Raw genomic sequence first — 15,644 nt, 5'->3', positions numbered from 1 at the left:
TCCGGCATAAATCTGCGTTCGTTTGTCCACACTGCTTCAAGTCCGAACGATGTTCATGATTTTGAACAATCAGCAAACGCATTGGGCCACCTCAAACAGTGGCAGAAGTGTGTGCACGGAGCAATGACGAAGCATTGTAGGCAAGTGGTTCATAGACACTTCTCAAGATCTGCTTAAGCTTCGGTCGCGGATGCGAAGACTTTGTATGAAAGCGGAGTTAATCTATGGGTTACAATACAGTTTTACAACATCACTTATCTTTCGGGCCCCCGCCGCGATCGCCACTCATCGAGTGCTTCATCCGCCGTTTGCGGCGCTGTCTCTATGCATCTTTCTCCAACAAGGGCCCACGTCCTCGCCCGTATTATGTTCTCCACGCTCCTTTCGTTGCGTAATAAGCTCGCCAGCATCTCAGTCCTTGCTTCTCTAGGAAAATACCGAGCGCTGTACGGGTCCAAGCGCTCATTGACCACCCTCTCTCTTGCGTGCGCGGATTCCACCTGGCGTAAGATCGAGTCCGGGTCTTCGGGGTCTGGAGACGTCGCCACGCTGGCACAATATGTCAAGACATCCGATCGCGTTTGCCATGAGGGAAAGAGGACTCTGTCCTTGAATGTCCGGCACGACTCTGAATCTATCGGCCGTTTCGATTGCGGCCGGATCTGGCGCGAGGAGGTAGAGGATGGGTCGAAGCCTTCGCTCGCTGGTGTGAGGAGAGCATTGAGGTTTTGTGCGATTGAGTCGTCTATTGTGGATCGTGATACTCGAAGAAAATCTGCCCTTGAAGCATTACTCAGTGGTCGGACGTGAGGATCGGGTGATATTTGTTTACCTCGCAGTACCGTTTGATTGAAGCAGAATTGCGGCGTCAATCGCGGCTCATCTAACAGTCTCGACATGGTAGTCCTATGAGGCTCCTCGTCGTCTGCGGCAGGGTGCTCGCCGGCTGGGGCAGCCTGTCGCCGCCAGAAAATGTCCGCCAGTATCGTGATGACGTAAAGGTAAGTATGAGCGGGATGGAAACGTATGTATCTAGGAGCGATGGAGTGTGCTGAGTTCTCGGCGGAAGAATGTACCTTTGTATGGTGAATCAGCGCGGGCCGTGATGTATGATGCGGATAGTTCTTGGTGTTGAGGTCCCTCTGACTCGGGCATCACCGCCTAAACTCCGACATCATCGACTATTCCCAAACAGTCCAACGCGCAGGCGCGACTTCCACTTTACGCGTCTCATTCACTGCCAACGCCCCCGCTCTGTGCTCTGCTGGTTATGCTGTTGTCGCTACCGCGCACACCTCATGTGGTATTGAAATCGTCACGGTTCCTGTTTCTTCGCCCGTCTCCGCTTGTCAACACCATCGTTCCACGCTCCTCATCCCGCGCAGCATCCCGTACACCATCACCTGTGAATTATTGTCTGTACCATTCTCCGGCCATGCCTCCGAAGCAGGCCACCCTCGGGTATGTTAGGCCATCTCAGACTACTCTAGGGTGCGGTTCGAGCTGTCATCTCAAGTGTACGCCATTGGATCATATCTCTGACCGGTCTATAGCAAGTTCTTTGGCCGCACCGACGGAACTAAGCCTACGCCCCAGCAGTCGAAGCTGTCTTTCTCAACCAAATTGAAGAAGCCTGCTGCGAAGGAGAATACCAACGGAGACGCCAATGATCAGCCAGGGGAGGAGCATAATGGAGGATCACCGGCAAGATCAGAGTCTGATGGCAATGTATTGATGGTAGATGCGGAGGAAGCGGTGGAGAAGACGGCCAATGGCACCCATGCCTCACCTGATTTAGAAGATTCGGATGACGCTGGTATGTTTCAGTCATTGCTGGGCAGCTCTCTCTTCACTCACTACACCACTGCTCCCTTCTATTATCAGTATCACTGACACCATGAGATTACGATCAGGCAAAGACAAAGGCGACGAGATATCAGGCGAAAATTGGAAGAAGCGCGCAGCCAGAGAGGAAGAGTCTTCTGAAGACGAACCACCGGTCCAGCGGCGGCGCAAAAAGGCGAAGCCTCAATCGAAGCCTCAATCAAGCTCCACCCCGAAGACAAAAGCCAAACCAGCCAACGCGAAATCCGCTCCAGCCAAGCAGAGAGTGAAGTCAAACGGAGTGACTCCGGCTCAGAATGGCAAAGCAAAGCAAGAGCCCAAGGAAGAAAGCGAAGACGATGAGGATATTAACGTGAAGCCCAAGAGCTTGGCGTCTAAGAAGACCTCGCCTAAGGATGAGACAGAAGACGTAGAGGATGTCAAGGTGAAGCCGAAGGTCTCGGCATCCAAAAAGACTCCTGTGAAGAATGAGCCAGAAGACGAGAGTAAATCCGTGAACGAGTCGGAGCCCGAGGAGGAATCGTCAGACGAAGACGAGAAGCCAGAAGTCGCCGCCAAGGCTCGACAGAAGGTTCAATCGACGCTCACGTCTATTGGAAAGGATCCATATCCAGACTGGAAAGCTGGAGACCCCGTGCCGTATGCTGCTCTCTGCACCACTTTCTCGAAGATTGAGATGACGACAAAACGACTCGAGATCCAGGCCCATTGCTCGCTCTTCCTACGCCAAGTTCTGCGTCTGACTCCGACAGACTTGCTGCCGACTATTCTACTCATGATCAACAAATTGGCGGCCGATTTTGCTGGTGTTGAGTTAGGTATCGGGGAGTCGTTGATTATGAAAGCCATTGGCGAAAGCACTGGCAGGAGCCTCAGTGTCATCAAAACCGATCAGAATGAGATCGGTGATCTTGGCCTAGTCGCAGCGAAGAGTAGGTCGAACCAAGGGACACTGTTCAAGCCGAAGGCTCTCACCGTCAGGGGTGTACACGAAGGCCTAATGGCTATCGCTACGATAGAAGGACAGGGTTCGCAGAGCAACAAGGTCGCGGGTATCAAGAAGCTACTCTCAGCTGCTGACGCTCATCTCACTGGAAAAGGTAGCAAGGGCGTGGATATAACGAAGGATAAGGGTGGTCCTAGCGAGGCAAAATTCATTGTCCGAACTCTAGAGGGCAAATTGAGGTTGGGTCTGGCCGAAAAGACGGTGCTCATTTCTCTCTCACAGGCCATGGTCTTCCATGAGACAGCAGCCAAGGGAGATACAATTCCTTCTACGGACAAATTGGCCAAGGGCGAGAAGATTTTGAAGTCTGTCTATAGCGAGCTGCCGAGCTACGAAGTCATTATCCCAGCGATGCTAGAACACGGCCTCGATAATCTCCCGGACAATTGCAAGCTTCAACCCGGCGTTCCGTTGAAGCCTATGCTTGCGAAACCGACGAAATCTATCACGGAGGTTCTTGATCGTTTCGATGGAAAGCAATTTACCTGCGAGTACAAGTACGATGGAGAGAGAGCTCAGATACACTTCGTGGCGCACGACACTGCTCAGGAGTACGCAACTGCAACCGCCATTTCATCCGCTGGAAAGAGTTCAAAGGGCATTGCGAACATCTTCTCCCGCAACTCTGAGGATCTTTCCAAAAAGTATCCGGATATCCTGGGAAAGTTACCAACCTGGGTCAAAGACGGGACTAAGAGCTTCGTCCTTGATTGTGAGACGGTGGCATGGGATATGGTTGAAAAGAAGGTGCTGCCGTTCCAGCAGTTGATGACTCGGAAACGCAAAGACGTCAAGACGGAGGATATCAAGGTCAAAGTCTGCGTCTTTGCCTTCGATATGCTGTTCTTAAATGGCGAGGTATGTGACTACTTCCAGAAGGAGAATATCGGACTGACACACAAACAGCCTCTTGTCAACAAACCATTCCGGGAGCGTAGAGAACTCCTTCATGCTTCCTTCGTCGAAACCGAGGGCGAATTCGCTTTTGCCAAATACGGCGACAGCAACGAGCTGGAGGAGATCCAGGTCCTCCTCGAAGACAGCGTAAAGGCAGGATGCGAAGGTTTGATGGTCAAAATGTTGAATGGAGCAGAGAGTAGCTATGAGCCTAGCAAGCGCAGTCAAAATTGGCTGAAGGTACGATAACCTCCACCCATTGTTGTCGTCTTTCTGCGCATACTAAACAGCCCTTCAAACAGGTCAAGAAAGACTACCTCGCTGGCGTCGGCGACTCACTCGACCTCGTCGTTTTGGGAGCCTACTACGGCAAGGGCAAACGCACTTCCTGGTACGGCGCCTTCCTCCTCGCCTGCTACAACCCATCCACCCAGCTCTACGAATCCGTCTGCAACATCGGCACCGGTTTCTCCGAAGCCATCCTCGAGGAGTTGCACACCGAGCTCAGCCAGCTCGTCATCGATCGGCCGAAACCCTTCTACTCGCACTCTGCCGGCAACAAGGACCAGCCGGACGTCTGGTTCGAGCCACGCGAGGTGTGGGAGATCAAGACGGCCGATCTGACGCTCTCGCCGCGGTACAAGGCGGCTGTGGACCAGCTAGGCGGGAGCGGTGGCGGGAAGGGGATTAGTCTGAGGTTCCCACGGTTCATCAAGCGCAGGGACGACAAGAAGCCGGATCAGGCTACTAGCAGTCGGATGGTGGCGGAGATGTATCAGAAGCAGGAGGGTGTGGGTGGGAAGAAGGGGCCGGCTGTTGATGATGATTTCGAGTATTAGGGTGTACGAGGGCTATGGGTAGGAGGTGAAAGGGTCGGGTGCTCGTGGGAAAGGGGCACGGTAAACAAGAAAAGTCGTGGCGTTTCAAGAGATATGCATGCATTTGTTGTTAAGGTGGGCGGGTTAGTTTTGCGAGCGTTTCTTATGCCACTGTGGCTGACGGCGATGGTGCATCAGGGGGCTAGGATGTGGTTTTAGTTAACGGGAAATACGTACTACATACGACTTCTTCACTCTTTTGATGCCTCCTGTGTTTGTTGTATCACATATGTCAGAACGGAATATCACGTCAGAGTAAGTTTCCAGCATTTCCCTTGTATGTTTCCCATTTTATGGGGTCGGAGGTGGAGATGGTGAGAACTCTGGTGTATTACTATGGAGGAAAGGGGGTATGTATAGGTGATAGAAAGGAGAGTAGCATGATGCAGCAAGAAGAAGACGCAGTGACATGTAGTGGCATGTTACGCTTGCTGATAGGAAGAGGGGTGCGGCGCAAGGGAGAGTATGATAAAACGTAAGGGGTAGAACTCAAAGGGTAGAACGTGAAGGGTAGAGGAAGCGGGAGTGGGAGAGGGGTTTTAGAGACGGGATTTGAAGGGTGACAGGTACATATTCTTTTCCGCATCAAAACAAATCGGCCATCTGATGGCAAACTCGGTAGAGCCGCCCGCTCCCATCTCGCGCTGATATGCCAAGCAGCAAGAAGAGCCACTCAGTTTTCCTGCAGCTCCGGCTTACCTGTCATGTCGCTCTCAAGTTGCGCTGATATGCCAAATAGCACATAGATCCTGTCCATTGTCAAGTATTGTATTTGACAAAGGAGTTGGGTGTTCACCGCCATGCCGGTCTCATCTAGCACTGGTGTTCCAGGTGGCAGATTTCTCTCTGCCCATGTCTAAAAGTCTCCGTCAAAGTCTGCGAACAGCAATGATTTTCGCCAACCGGTTGGATATTGGCCGCCATGCATCAGGTAGTGTTCTAGCTTCCGGTTGTGCGTGTACGGGGTACAATCGGCACCGCAAGGCCTTTCTTCCGAAGTGTATTCTGTCACGAATCTGTACCAAGAGCCCCCAAGAGAGTCTTGCTCGTAATGGCAGCCACTAATAGTAAGAGACTCGAGGTCGTGTTGCAGAATCAGCTTTCGGATTCTTCTGAAAGCAGATATCCAGTTTCCAGACGAAAGCAAGAGCGAGCCTAAGTGGAGCTCTTTGAGTGTGGGCATGTGATTGCCCAGGGACAATACAAGACTTTCTTCTTGTGTCGCTATTTGTTTGAGAGTGAGAGATGTAAGATGTGGCCAAACAAATCCGCGAGTAGTATCCTCCAGCCTTATCCACAAATTGTCATGGCGGTGGCATTTCACCGTCGAATCTGCCGACAGCTGTAAATGTTGAAGGTTGGTCATGTCGCGGAGTAATTGGCCCAGAACGCCTCCCCCGAGGAATAGTCGGCACTCTACCGCTTCGACGTTTTCGTAAACACCATCCTGCAACGTGAACGTAGCTAAATCAAGGCTGAAACTTGTCAGGCAGGATGCAGCGGATCTGAATAGCTGAAGCCCGTCATGCTTTTGGAGGTGTTCGAAGAATCGCCAGCTCAAACAATTGAGCTCCATAGATGTGAACTTCGTGCCAGCGTTTCGGCACGCAATTAGCAGCGTTCCGAGCTGCCGTACTCCTGCTGCTAGTCCAGGTGAGTTGAGGGTCTTCATCCCCCCGAACATGCCCCCCCAAGACTTGTCTTTACGAGAAGTTTCAGCGGCCAAGGTGATACTTCTCAACAATGGCATTGCCTTGATAGCCTTGGAAACGATAGCAAGGTCAAGTTCCTCGTCCCACATTTTGTTCTGCCAGCTGACTGCTTCTTCGTGCTGCTTGATAAGAGGGCGAAAATAATTCATGGTGAAGACGCCACCGATATATGGGTAGATCCGCGAGATTTCCATTGGGTTTGCTTCGACATGCTTGTAGAGAATATGCCCGATGGCATCCCTGTTCTGACGCAAGAACTTATCATCGCCTTCCTCGATCAACTCGATCATGTACTCGCGGAGAACCCATGTAACAAACCGCCAATGCCGGGAAGGAAAGGTATAGTTCTGACCATGGAGCACCAGCTCCCTGGCATATCGAGAGATGGTAGGGTGTTCCGCGATAGCCTCGACTTGCTGGAAGCTGGAAGGCGATAGTCTGACAGAAAGTGATGGCAAAAGGTAGCCCGTCGCGCCGATCTCGGCGAAGGTTTTGTTGACAAGCCGGAACGCTTTGACGTCGACTGGCTCCAGATAGCCACATATCATATGAAGTAGTTCGGTGGGGACGTCTTTCATGCCGGTAGGAGGTTCGTCGATTTCCATAGGAGAGCACATCTTTCTGGCTGCGGGGGTGTGGTCGGTGAAGAGGTCGGGGTGGTCGTGTTGACGGGGAACAGCTTGTGGAGGAGCAAGTCTGTGGACGAGGAGACGAGGTTTATACGGAGAGGCGGTGATACTCTGTCCCGGCTTTATGCGTCACGCGCTTGCTGCGAGTGAATTCACCTAGTTGCGCTTCACTCACCTTGAACATACATTATCGGCACTTCAACAGACCGAAGGTGTGAGCTCCAGGGCACCGTTCTATGTGTGGATCTATACCATTGTCTGAGACAGCCAAGTGAGTCCACCGGTGATTCAAAACGCCAATTTGAATCGTAATCTGATTCTGGAAACGGGTTAGTGCACTACGAGCAGTGGTGAAAAGCTGTAGAAAGAGGGCGCTGTGCGTGTGTTATGAGGGGGAAACAGAGAAACGGTATGTGGTCTTAAACGAAATCAACCAGTTGAAAAGTGTGTCGCGCTACACATACAAGAAATAAGTATGCCAGTTCGACCCCTCGTTCAGGTGAGTAGAAATTGTCAGGTCATCGGTATTCTAAGAAGGTGGGGCCGGGGATATAGGATATAGTGTGATTGAGTCAGGCGAGGTAGAGAAGGCTTCGATGATGGTCTATTTGCGGACTGACATCCTCAACATGGAGGGGATGGCGAGGAGCATAAGAGCAGCGGCGATTACAAATGAATATCGGTGCATGGGCGGGCTGAAATCCTGTTCTTCAATGCTATAAGCGCCTTTCCCAACGTCTCGAGGAGTAGTTACCGCTTTGATAGATCGAATTGAGAGCGAAAAGGGGCCTTCCTGATCGCCAAAGAAACTCCTCATCATGATACTAAATCGTTTGATGTTCTTATGATCAAGCGGTAGAGGATCTTTCTTCTCCTTTCCTCGATAAGTAGGCTTGAAGCTGTCCCACGGGATGAAAAGTAGCAGACTGTGATCGCCTGCGCTCTCTTTTAGATCATTGGAGAAATCATATTCCCAGGATGTCGTGGATTGTTCTCTGCCATTTTCAGGGTTCTTTGGAAGTAATTCGTCTTTTATAATAAATGTGTAGCGTTGATCTAAGTTTACAGTCAATGCTAAGCGTTACTACGAAGACTGTAGATAGAGATTGACGTACTGTCAGCTTTAGAAGTATACAATTTCAGCTGGATGCCATCATAGCCCGATAGATCCCACGACACATCATCTCCAGCGGTGCGCTGGCTTGCAAATCCAGCCCCGCCCAAAGTCTTGATATCTAGCTCCCCGTGGAATCGGGCAGACGACGAAGAGCATTCGAGGTATGACTACGTAAAGGAATGAAGTTAGTATGATCGGTGACTTCTGCGTTCGTAAGTCCTACCTGTGACTTTCCTCCCCTCACCCGATCATCACTAGTAATCCAGTCTTTGGCATTCCATGAACTGCCAAAGTCAGTTGCGGCAGGCTGAGCGAGCACGGAGAAGCATACCTGCTCCCACCAAAAAGAGTGAGTTCTTTCTCCGCCATAGCAGATAGGGATGGCGCGTATTCGGGATAGAAAGAGGATCGAGAATGAAGAGTTTTCTAGAAATATACACTTGAGATGGAAGAGAGAATGGAGACGTCACCTGGGAAATATAGTTCAATCCACCCACCTATGAGGTCTGTGCATTTTATGCTGTGCGGGGCATGGCACAAAGCTCGCCCCTTCGTCTTAAGCAGAGTTGTCGGGTGAAGTATCAAAGAACATCCCATTGACACTCTCGTTGCCTTCAATTCTCAAGCACGCCGGCGAGACTGACTGTGGATATACTGCAATCAATATGACAGAAGTGGAGTATACGGAACAGAGCTTGCTGCATGAGCCATACAATCCCCTCTATAATTTCTGGCACTCGACCCCAGTCTTTGTCAAACAGTAAGAAATCTTTAAGCCTAAAAGTATGCGTTTCTTAAGTACTGAGACCAATGCAGAGACAACAGCTATGACCGAAGCGTCTTTCAAGAACGACCACTCCTAGGCCCACTTCTTTTTGATAACAACGCATCCGATGCGCGAGATCACGCTGCCAATGAGAGGAGTAAGTCTTGTCGCCAATGCAGACAATTTGACTGACAATCTGACTCGATAGCGTTCTTGTCATGGTTGCGGTTGTCTATCTATATGGCCATCGTGTCGGTCGCCATAGTCATGTCATTCCATCTCAAGACCAAGCCCAGCGAATTAGGTGAGCATTTTGCTAAAGCTGCTGAGCCATCGCGCTGACAGGTTACAGAGAGGCGAGTTGCTTTGCCGTTCGGAATTATTTTTTGGCTTCTTGCAATTGCCTGTCTTATATCTGGAATAGCAAACTATATCAAAACTGTAACACGATATAGTAGAAGGGCCGCGCTGGTTCAATCGGGGTGGAAAACGCAAATGGTAAGCAGCATATTGGAAACTTGGCAGCTGATGAGCACGGTTAATTCGATCAAAAGGTTTTCACGGTTGTGGCGTCAGCTATCGTAGCAGCATGCGTTCTGTTTCTCTCTACGAACGCAGTGTCGAGTCGTTAAGCACATAGACATTCATGCTTCCACCCTCAATTAGTGGGGTAACTATTTCCTCGTGCAGAAATACGCTACACTCAACATCCCAAAGCCCAAATCCATAACGCCAGTAGATGTTGCCCTAATCCATCTCGAGAACGGCCCATGTGACATCGTCGACAGTCGTGTAGATCACCCCCAGCTGCAGAAGGTCGTCTCCGGCTTTGGACACTTCGGCAATGTCAAGGTTTAATCGGGCAGCGATGTCCTGTTGGTGAAGTCCCTCGTTCGTTTGAGGTGTCGTTTTGAGGCACTGGTAGACCTTTTTCGCTGTTGCACTCATCCCGCCGGTAGGACCCATGTCATCCGCAGCTCCATATCCTAACTGCTGGTACCCTTGAGCACCATTGGTATTCGCGCCCTTGCTTGCTGAGTCCGGAGGGCCGCGAGTCAGCTCGAGATGGACAACCGTGGCTTCGAGCAAGTGGTACGATATCTCGTTGTGGTCTGCGATTGGCCTGATGACAGTTGCGCCGACATGTCGCTTGTTGCCGTATGACTTTAGCTTCCCCCATGCTCGAACGTACATGTTGTCTGCAAGCTTAGTCTCTGATCCGTTTTGAGCCGCATCGGAATCCACCCATTTCTTCACTTCGATTGTGCCAGTGCCGTCGTCGAGTTTGTACGTGATGTTTGTCGTCTGCACGGAGATGTTGCGAATCTGGCCGACTACGGTGATCTGGAGCTATGAGCTTCTCTTGCGGTATACTTCAGGAGGTGAGATGATTTACCGTTGTGATCTCAGCGCCGTCTACTTTGAATTCGCCTTCCTGGTGCATCGGCTGCGCGTCGATGAGCTGCTTGATGGTGACAGGTCTTAGTGTGTCCTTGCCATAGCCCTGCGAAGCGAATTAGCTATACTCAGTGGGCTAGGGGAAGTTATCGCACTTTGTTGCCGCTGGGACTATTCTGACTGCCATCTCCAGGTATGAATCCACCACCGCCCGCCCCGCCTTGGGCGCCGTAGGAGGTCGTGTTGTACGAATCGTAATTGCCGTAACCTGGTGATTTGGTTAGCGAGATTCGGCCTCTGAGGTGGAGGGATTTTACTCATGGCTAGAACTGCTATGGAAGAGCTTGATTGTTGACTGACACGTTTTGGAGGGGATCCAAAGTAGGCAAACGCGCTTCTACGCGCCGCTCACTCCCCGCACGTGAGAACTGCCAAGACGATGGAAATAATTGTGGGGCTCGAGCGTCGAGATCTGAACTTTTTTGATGCGACATCACCGACTCCTCCGAGTCCACACCGTATACCGAGCACCTAGACAGCTCTCCGTAAGTACAGCGGCGAATGTCTGGCGGTTTAGCATCAGTGCCATAAACCCGCGAAGCACGTCAATAACCCACGATGGCACCACGGGCCAGCTCTCCCGCGCTCTCGGAGAACGAGTACGATATTTCCAACGCCCTGTTTAACGACCTCGATGCTTTCAATAGCAACAATAGAGCCCGGAAGAGCCGTGCCGGGCAGGTCACCGACCTCGGAAAAGAGCTAGAGCTGGGAGGACTCGAGTCCGGCGACTCTGGTGACGAGGAATTCATTGCTGCTCAACAAGCAGCCTCAAATCGGAAGTCCTCCAGCTTGAAAGGCAATACAGTGAAGAAAGGTGGAGGATTTCAAGCCATGGGCCTCAATCCAAAGCTCCTCAAAGCTATCGCACGGAAGGGTTTCCAGATTCCCACACCGATTCAGCGGAAAATTGTTCCTTTGATTTTAGACGGCCAAGACGTCGTTGGCATGGCTCGCACCGGGTCTGGCAAGACGGCTGCCTTTGTGATGCCATTGATCGACAAACTAAGAGGCCATTCTGCCAAAGTTGGCGCGAGAGCCATTGTAATGTCGCCTTCAAGAGAGCTTGCACTTCAGACACTCAAAGTTATCAAGGACTTGGGCCGTGGAACAGATCTCAGAACTATATTGTTGGTGGGAGGAGAGTCTCTGGAGGATCAGTTCACCTCCATGGCCACTAACCCCGACGTAATTATTGCCACACCAGGACGACTGCTACATCTCAAGGTAGAGATGCAGCTCGACCTTAGCTCCGTCCGATACATGGTATTTGATGAAGCCGACCGACTCTTCGAAATGGGTTTCGCTGCGCAGCTCGCAGAAATCCTCCACGCCCTACCGACCTCTCGACAAACATTGCTGTTCTCTGCTACGCTTCCTAAATCCTTGGTCGAATTCGCGAGGGCCGGTCTCCAGGAGCCCAAGCTGATTCGCCTTGATGCCGAGAGTAAAATCTCCCCGAATCTCGAGAGTGTGTTCTTTACGGTTAAGAGTGCCGAGAAGGATGGAGCACTTCTGCACATACTTCAAGACATCATCAAGTTACCTACAGGGCAGACAGCTTCAAAGTCGAGAGAAGCTGCTGTGGCTACGGGAAAGAAAAGGAAGCGGGCTCATGAGGGCACAAATGCGAAAGACTCTCCCACAGAACATTCGACAATTGTTTTCGCCTCTACAAAGCATCATGTAGAATACCTCGCCGCACTGTTGCGTTCGTTGGGATACGCTACGTCGTACGGTCCGTATTATGTTTCCCCTTTCTCGTTGCATTTATTGACAGACACAGTGTACGGGTCTCTTGACCAAATGGCTCGATCTCAGGCAGTCCAGGACTTTCGGTCAGGCATTACGTCTATCCTAGTCACCACAGATGTTGCTGCAAGAGGTATCGACATCCCAGTGTTAGCCAATGTCATCAACTTCGATGTGAGTCGTGGAGTATTGCTACGGCTGCCCCTCCAAAGTACTGACGATAGTAGTTTCCCCCTCAACCAAAGATTTACGTCCATCGTGTCGGCCGTACGGCAAGAGCAGGGCTGAAGGGCTGGAGCTACAGTCTCGTAGGAGATGCTGAAGCCCCTTACCTTCTTGACCTTCAGCTCTTTCTGTCTCGACGGCTGGTGCTTGGGCGGGAAGCTACTGCAGACTTCAGCTTCGCCCAAGATATCGTCGTAGGTACACTCGTGCGTGATAGGCTCGAGAGCGCTTGCGAAGCGGTGGCAAAACGTCGAAACGAGGATCTAGACTTGTTGTCGCTGCACGACGTGGCTGCAAAAGGCTTCAAACTCTACAAAAGTACGCGCAACGCTGCGTCCACGCAGAGCGTGAAGAGAGCCAAGGTATTAGTTTCTTCCGGGAAACTCTCGGAAGTCAACTTGCTCTTTGCGGATGACATTTCCTCTGTTCAATTGGAAAGAGAAAATATGTTGGCGAAAGTAAGCGGGTTTCGGCCGCTCGAGACTGTGTTTGAGCTCGGGAAGCGTTCCGGGGGGGGTGGCGAAGCAGCCGAAGTCATGCGCAAGACACGACAGCATTTGGAACATCGGCGCCACCGATCCAACAATGGTCCCACAATCGCCGCTCCAATCGACCATGCCGCTCCTAGCTTGATTCAGAACGTCGACAAGAAGGAGATCGCCGTACAGGAGATGGCGCAGTCAGATCCGGATACCGATGCAGATTCAGATGAGATGGAGGTTTTCCTTTCTCAGCCGGCATCAGGTGATGTGACCAAAGACGGCTGGGAGGATGCCGAGCATTTCATGTCATACGCCCCGAAATCTACGAATCTGGCCGAAGATCGTGGATACTCGGTCCACTCCCATCAGCCCTCATTCGTGGAGGCCGCCCGGGGCGCTACGATGGATCTCAATAATGATGACAGCGCCATCGGCCAGGGCAGCAAGGCCCGCATGCGCTGGGACAAGAAAAGCAAAAAGTATGTAGCCACGTCCAACGACACTGACGGATCCAAGGGTACCCGGATGGTACGAGGCGAGAGCGGTATGAAGATTGCGGCGAGTTTCCGCAGCGGGCGCTTTGACAAGTGGAGAAAATCGAACAAAGTCGGCCGCCTGCCACGCATAGGCGAGTTGGAGTCGGCGAGCACATCTGCGCCTCGCGATACCGGACGGCGGTTCAAGCACAAGTCAGAAAAAGCACCTAAAGAGGCGGACAAGTACAGAGACGATTATCACGTGAGGAAGCAGAGGGTGCAGGAAGCCAAGGAGAAGCGGGTTGGCAAATTCAGAGACGGTGGTGCCAAGAACGAGCTGCGAGGCGTCGAGGATGTCCGGAAGCAGCGCAAGTTGAAGGAGAGGCGCAAGGAGAAGAATGCCCGGCCGTCCAAGAAGAGAAAGATTTGAGGCGTCGTCCGCTTTAGGCGTGGGCGAGCGGTGGGACGGAGCCGGTAGACGGTATAGTAAGGTCTCGAAACTGTGATGGTCGAACTTACTGCCATCTGCGAAAGACAGGGCGACAGAGTGCACGCAAGGGCCGGCGACGAGCACTATTGTCTGGGTGCGCAATGTATGAGGCAATGCTAGCCGCCACAAGAGAAGGGTGTACAGAGACCGGGGAATATCATCACGCTGATGCACCCGAAGAAATGTCCGTAGCTCAGATGCCCGATCTCACGCGTAGGTTATGCAGCACGGAGGGCACGCGACAAGAGGCGGTTCCTGGCGCGCGGCAGGGGCCGGGGCTCAATACAGCTATTTATTCGACTGATATTGACTGATTTATTGCTTTCCGTTTCGTGCTAGCACATGCCGGTTGCAACACGGGCAGGGGACCAGACCCACTTTCTTCTCGAAGAACGAGGAAGGCCTCTGCCGATTCTGTTGACATCGCTTGCAGACGCCGCCGTTGTGTTCTTTTGCGCAGAGGCGTGGGCAGCCGGCGGTCGATGGACACGGCCATGACTTCACGATGAGACGAGTGCGGACGCGACCTGCTCGATCTAGGGCATCCCCGGTCATCGAAGCGGCTCACATACGACGTCCTGCGATAGCACGGCGGAATCCTTCGCGGCGTCGCCCACTGGTCGACGAGCCGCGAGAGCTGCACAGGCGCGGCCAGAGGGCTGAACGGCCCGCACCCAGCGCAAATCAGGCTGGTCTCCAGCGGGCCTTGTCAGCATTGGACCCCTCATCCCTGCAGCAGCGACCCCGCGAACACCCTTTCGATGGCACAGTGTGTCAATGCCCAGGAACCTGTTCGCCGATCCCGCGGGTCATACTGCGCATCCCGGCTGCTTCAGGGCCCCGCTGGGCACACGAGAGTGCCGACGGCCCTGGCGCCGCTCACATTGACTGTACGGCGGGCAGAGGAGCTGTTCGCGTCGGCACCAGCGCGGGATGTGTGGTGTGCGGACAGTGGGAGCTAGTGCGGCTGCCGAAGCTCTGCATTACCAGGAAACCGGGAGTCGCAGGCCGTTGGCAGAGTCAGGCCGCGCTTCGTGTCGTTAAATAACCAATAAACAGCTATAAGATTGAACTTCCATTTTTGGCTTCCCTCAAGACGCAATCCCTGGATCTGCCCTCCCACCGTCCCACGCCGTTAAGGCTCGCTGGGATCACAGCCGCCTGCAGCAGCCTGCAGCACACGACGCTGCCGACATGCACCTTCGGACCTCGAACCACACACGCCAAGCACTCCGCGCAGAGGACTTCCTAAAGGCAGGTACTCGGGATGGGAGTTACGACGCGAGGGTTTGTTTGCAACGCCACCGAGGGTGTCCTCCCACCGCGATCAGCGCGTCTTCTGCCCTCGCGATCCTCTCGCCCGAGCCACCTGAAAGTGTGAGAAGAGCAGATGGCAATAACTACTGGGCAGCCAATACAATGCGCATTATTGCTCGCCGCCCCCAGGCGATCGCCGGGCGAAGCACTCGCGACTCCACATGCCTCGTCCATGTCCTGCAGCATCCCTTTCGGGCTCTGACAGCCGCCGCACCCAATATTCGACGACTCGCTTGGACTGGGCGCCCGCCATTCCGGATGCGCGCTCCCCACAGTCTCCCTGTTGACCTCCCTGCAGGCAGTCAAGCTCCCAACCGCGGACCTCTCTTCTGCATCCCCGAAGGAAGATACCGCTGTCCCCGCTCTGTTTGTGCCGCGCCGCAGCTCTGAGCGGAAGCAGAAGCTGCCGTTACGGAAGAGTGTACTGGGTATGTAGGTACCTACATACGGCGGACCCACTGATGGCATCAGATTCTGCTGTCACATGTTCTGGCTCCGCAGCCCCTCCGCCACCCTTCCTGCATCTCGTCGCGCACTTTGGCCGTCGAGTGGCGCTGGCCATGCTAGAGCGTGCCGGTGCCGACCAGCTTCGTC

The 15,644-nt window shown here is 52.8% G+C and overlaps 9 protein-coding genes across 9 annotated transcripts; 4 read left to right on the top strand and 5 right to left on the bottom strand.

Moving 5' to 3' along the window:
* Window positions 1-254: 254 nt before the first annotated feature.
* BDZ99DRAFT_507262 (uncharacterized protein) lies at window positions 255-1,119 on the bottom strand (the record flags this gene model as incomplete). Its single annotated transcript, XM_033724233.1, has 2 exons — window positions 833-1,119; window positions 255-775 (listed from the first exon to the last, which is right to left on the bottom strand). The coding sequence occupies exons 1-2, from the start codon at window positions 897-899 to the stop codon at window positions 255-257; spliced, it is 588 nt and encodes a 195-aa protein (XP_033580168.1). The 5' UTR covers window positions 900-1,119.
* Window positions 1,120-1,435: 316 nt separating this feature from the next.
* BDZ99DRAFT_438182 (DNA ligase 1) lies at window positions 1,436-4,824 on the top strand (the record flags this gene model as incomplete). The annotated part of the gene is made up of 5 exons (XM_033717611.1): window positions 1,436-1,461; window positions 1,554-1,755; window positions 1,934-3,709; window positions 3,758-3,988; window positions 4,051-4,824. The coding sequence occupies 5 exons, from the start codon at window positions 1,436-1,438 to the stop codon at window positions 4,585-4,587; spliced, it is 2,772 nt and encodes a 923-aa protein (XP_033580167.1). The 3' UTR covers window positions 4,588-4,824.
* A 523-nt stretch (window positions 4,825-5,347) lies between these two features.
* BDZ99DRAFT_251372 (uncharacterized protein) lies at window positions 5,348-7,433 on the bottom strand. The gene is made up of 3 exons (XM_033713687.1): window positions 7,432-7,433; window positions 7,143-7,286; window positions 5,348-7,078 (listed from the first exon to the last, which is right to left on the bottom strand). Exons 2-3 carry the CDS (start codon window positions 7,149-7,151, stop codon window positions 5,483-5,485), a joined length of 1,605 nt encoding a protein of 534 aa, XP_033580166.1. The 5' UTR covers window positions 7,152-7,286; window positions 7,432-7,433; the 3' UTR covers window positions 5,348-5,482.
* A 20-nt stretch (window positions 7,434-7,453) lies between these two features.
* On the bottom strand, window positions 7,454-8,559 carry BDZ99DRAFT_411766 (CIA30-domain-containing protein). The gene is made up of 4 exons (XM_033716630.1): window positions 8,416-8,559; window positions 8,308-8,368; window positions 8,083-8,251; window positions 7,454-8,023 (listed from the first exon to the last, which is right to left on the bottom strand). The coding sequence occupies exons 1-4, from the start codon at window positions 8,451-8,453 to the stop codon at window positions 7,572-7,574; spliced, it is 720 nt and encodes a 239-aa protein (XP_033580165.1). The 5' UTR covers window positions 8,454-8,559; the 3' UTR covers window positions 7,454-7,571.
* An 88-nt stretch (window positions 8,560-8,647) lies between these two features.
* BDZ99DRAFT_507260 (uncharacterized protein) lies at window positions 8,648-9,608 on the top strand. The gene is made up of 5 exons (XM_033724232.1): window positions 8,648-8,844; window positions 8,901-9,007; window positions 9,059-9,154; window positions 9,203-9,348; window positions 9,405-9,608. Exons 1-5 carry the CDS (start codon window positions 8,750-8,752, stop codon window positions 9,480-9,482), a joined length of 522 nt encoding a protein of 173 aa, XP_033580164.1. The 5' UTR covers window positions 8,648-8,749; the 3' UTR covers window positions 9,483-9,608.
* BDZ99DRAFT_438171 (replication factor A2) lies at window positions 9,399-10,620 on the bottom strand. Its single transcript, XM_033717610.1, has 4 exons — window positions 10,566-10,620; window positions 10,404-10,516; window positions 10,247-10,354; window positions 9,399-10,194 (listed from the first exon to the last, which is right to left on the bottom strand). The coding sequence occupies exons 1-4, from the start codon at window positions 10,567-10,569 to the stop codon at window positions 9,598-9,600; spliced, it is 822 nt and encodes a 273-aa protein (XP_033580163.1). The 5' UTR covers window positions 10,570-10,620; the 3' UTR covers window positions 9,399-9,597.
* Window positions 10,621-10,653: 33 nt separating this feature from the next.
* BDZ99DRAFT_251292 (ATP-dependent RNA helicase dbp10) lies at window positions 10,654-13,836 on the top strand. Its single transcript, XM_033713686.1, has 4 exons — window positions 10,654-12,046; window positions 12,095-12,234; window positions 12,288-13,729; window positions 13,778-13,836. Exons 1-3 carry the CDS (start codon window positions 10,867-10,869, stop codon window positions 13,671-13,673), a joined length of 2,706 nt encoding a protein of 901 aa, XP_033580162.1. The 5' UTR covers window positions 10,654-10,866; the 3' UTR covers window positions 13,674-13,729; window positions 13,778-13,836.
* A 402-nt stretch (window positions 13,837-14,238) lies between these two features.
* On the top strand, window positions 14,239-14,890 carry BDZ99DRAFT_556547 (uncharacterized protein; the record flags this gene model as incomplete). Its single annotated transcript, XM_033727183.1, has 1 exon — window positions 14,239-14,890. One exon carries the CDS (start codon window positions 14,239-14,241, stop codon window positions 14,779-14,781), a length of 543 nt encoding a protein of 180 aa, XP_033580161.1. The 3' UTR covers window positions 14,782-14,890.
* A 2-nt stretch (window positions 14,891-14,892) lies between these two features.
* Window positions 14,893-15,575, bottom strand: BDZ99DRAFT_251281 (uncharacterized protein). Its single transcript, XM_033713685.1, has one exon. The coding sequence runs from the start codon at window positions 15,516-15,518 to the stop codon at window positions 14,982-14,984; it is 537 nt and encodes a 178-aa protein (XP_033580160.1). The 5' UTR covers window positions 15,519-15,575; the 3' UTR covers window positions 14,893-14,981.
* Window positions 15,576-15,644: the final 69 nt, after the last annotated feature.

This window comes from Mytilinidion resinicola (assembly GCF_010093595.1).
Source record: "Mytilinidion resinicola strain CBS 304.34 unplaced genomic scaffold BDZ99scaffold_5, whole genome shotgun sequence".
In the NCBI taxonomy this organism is placed as follows: Eukaryota; Fungi; Ascomycota; class Dothideomycetes; order Mytilinidiales; family Mytilinidiaceae; genus Mytilinidion; species Mytilinidion resinicola.
This window is presented reverse-complemented; position numbering and strand designations above follow the sequence as displayed.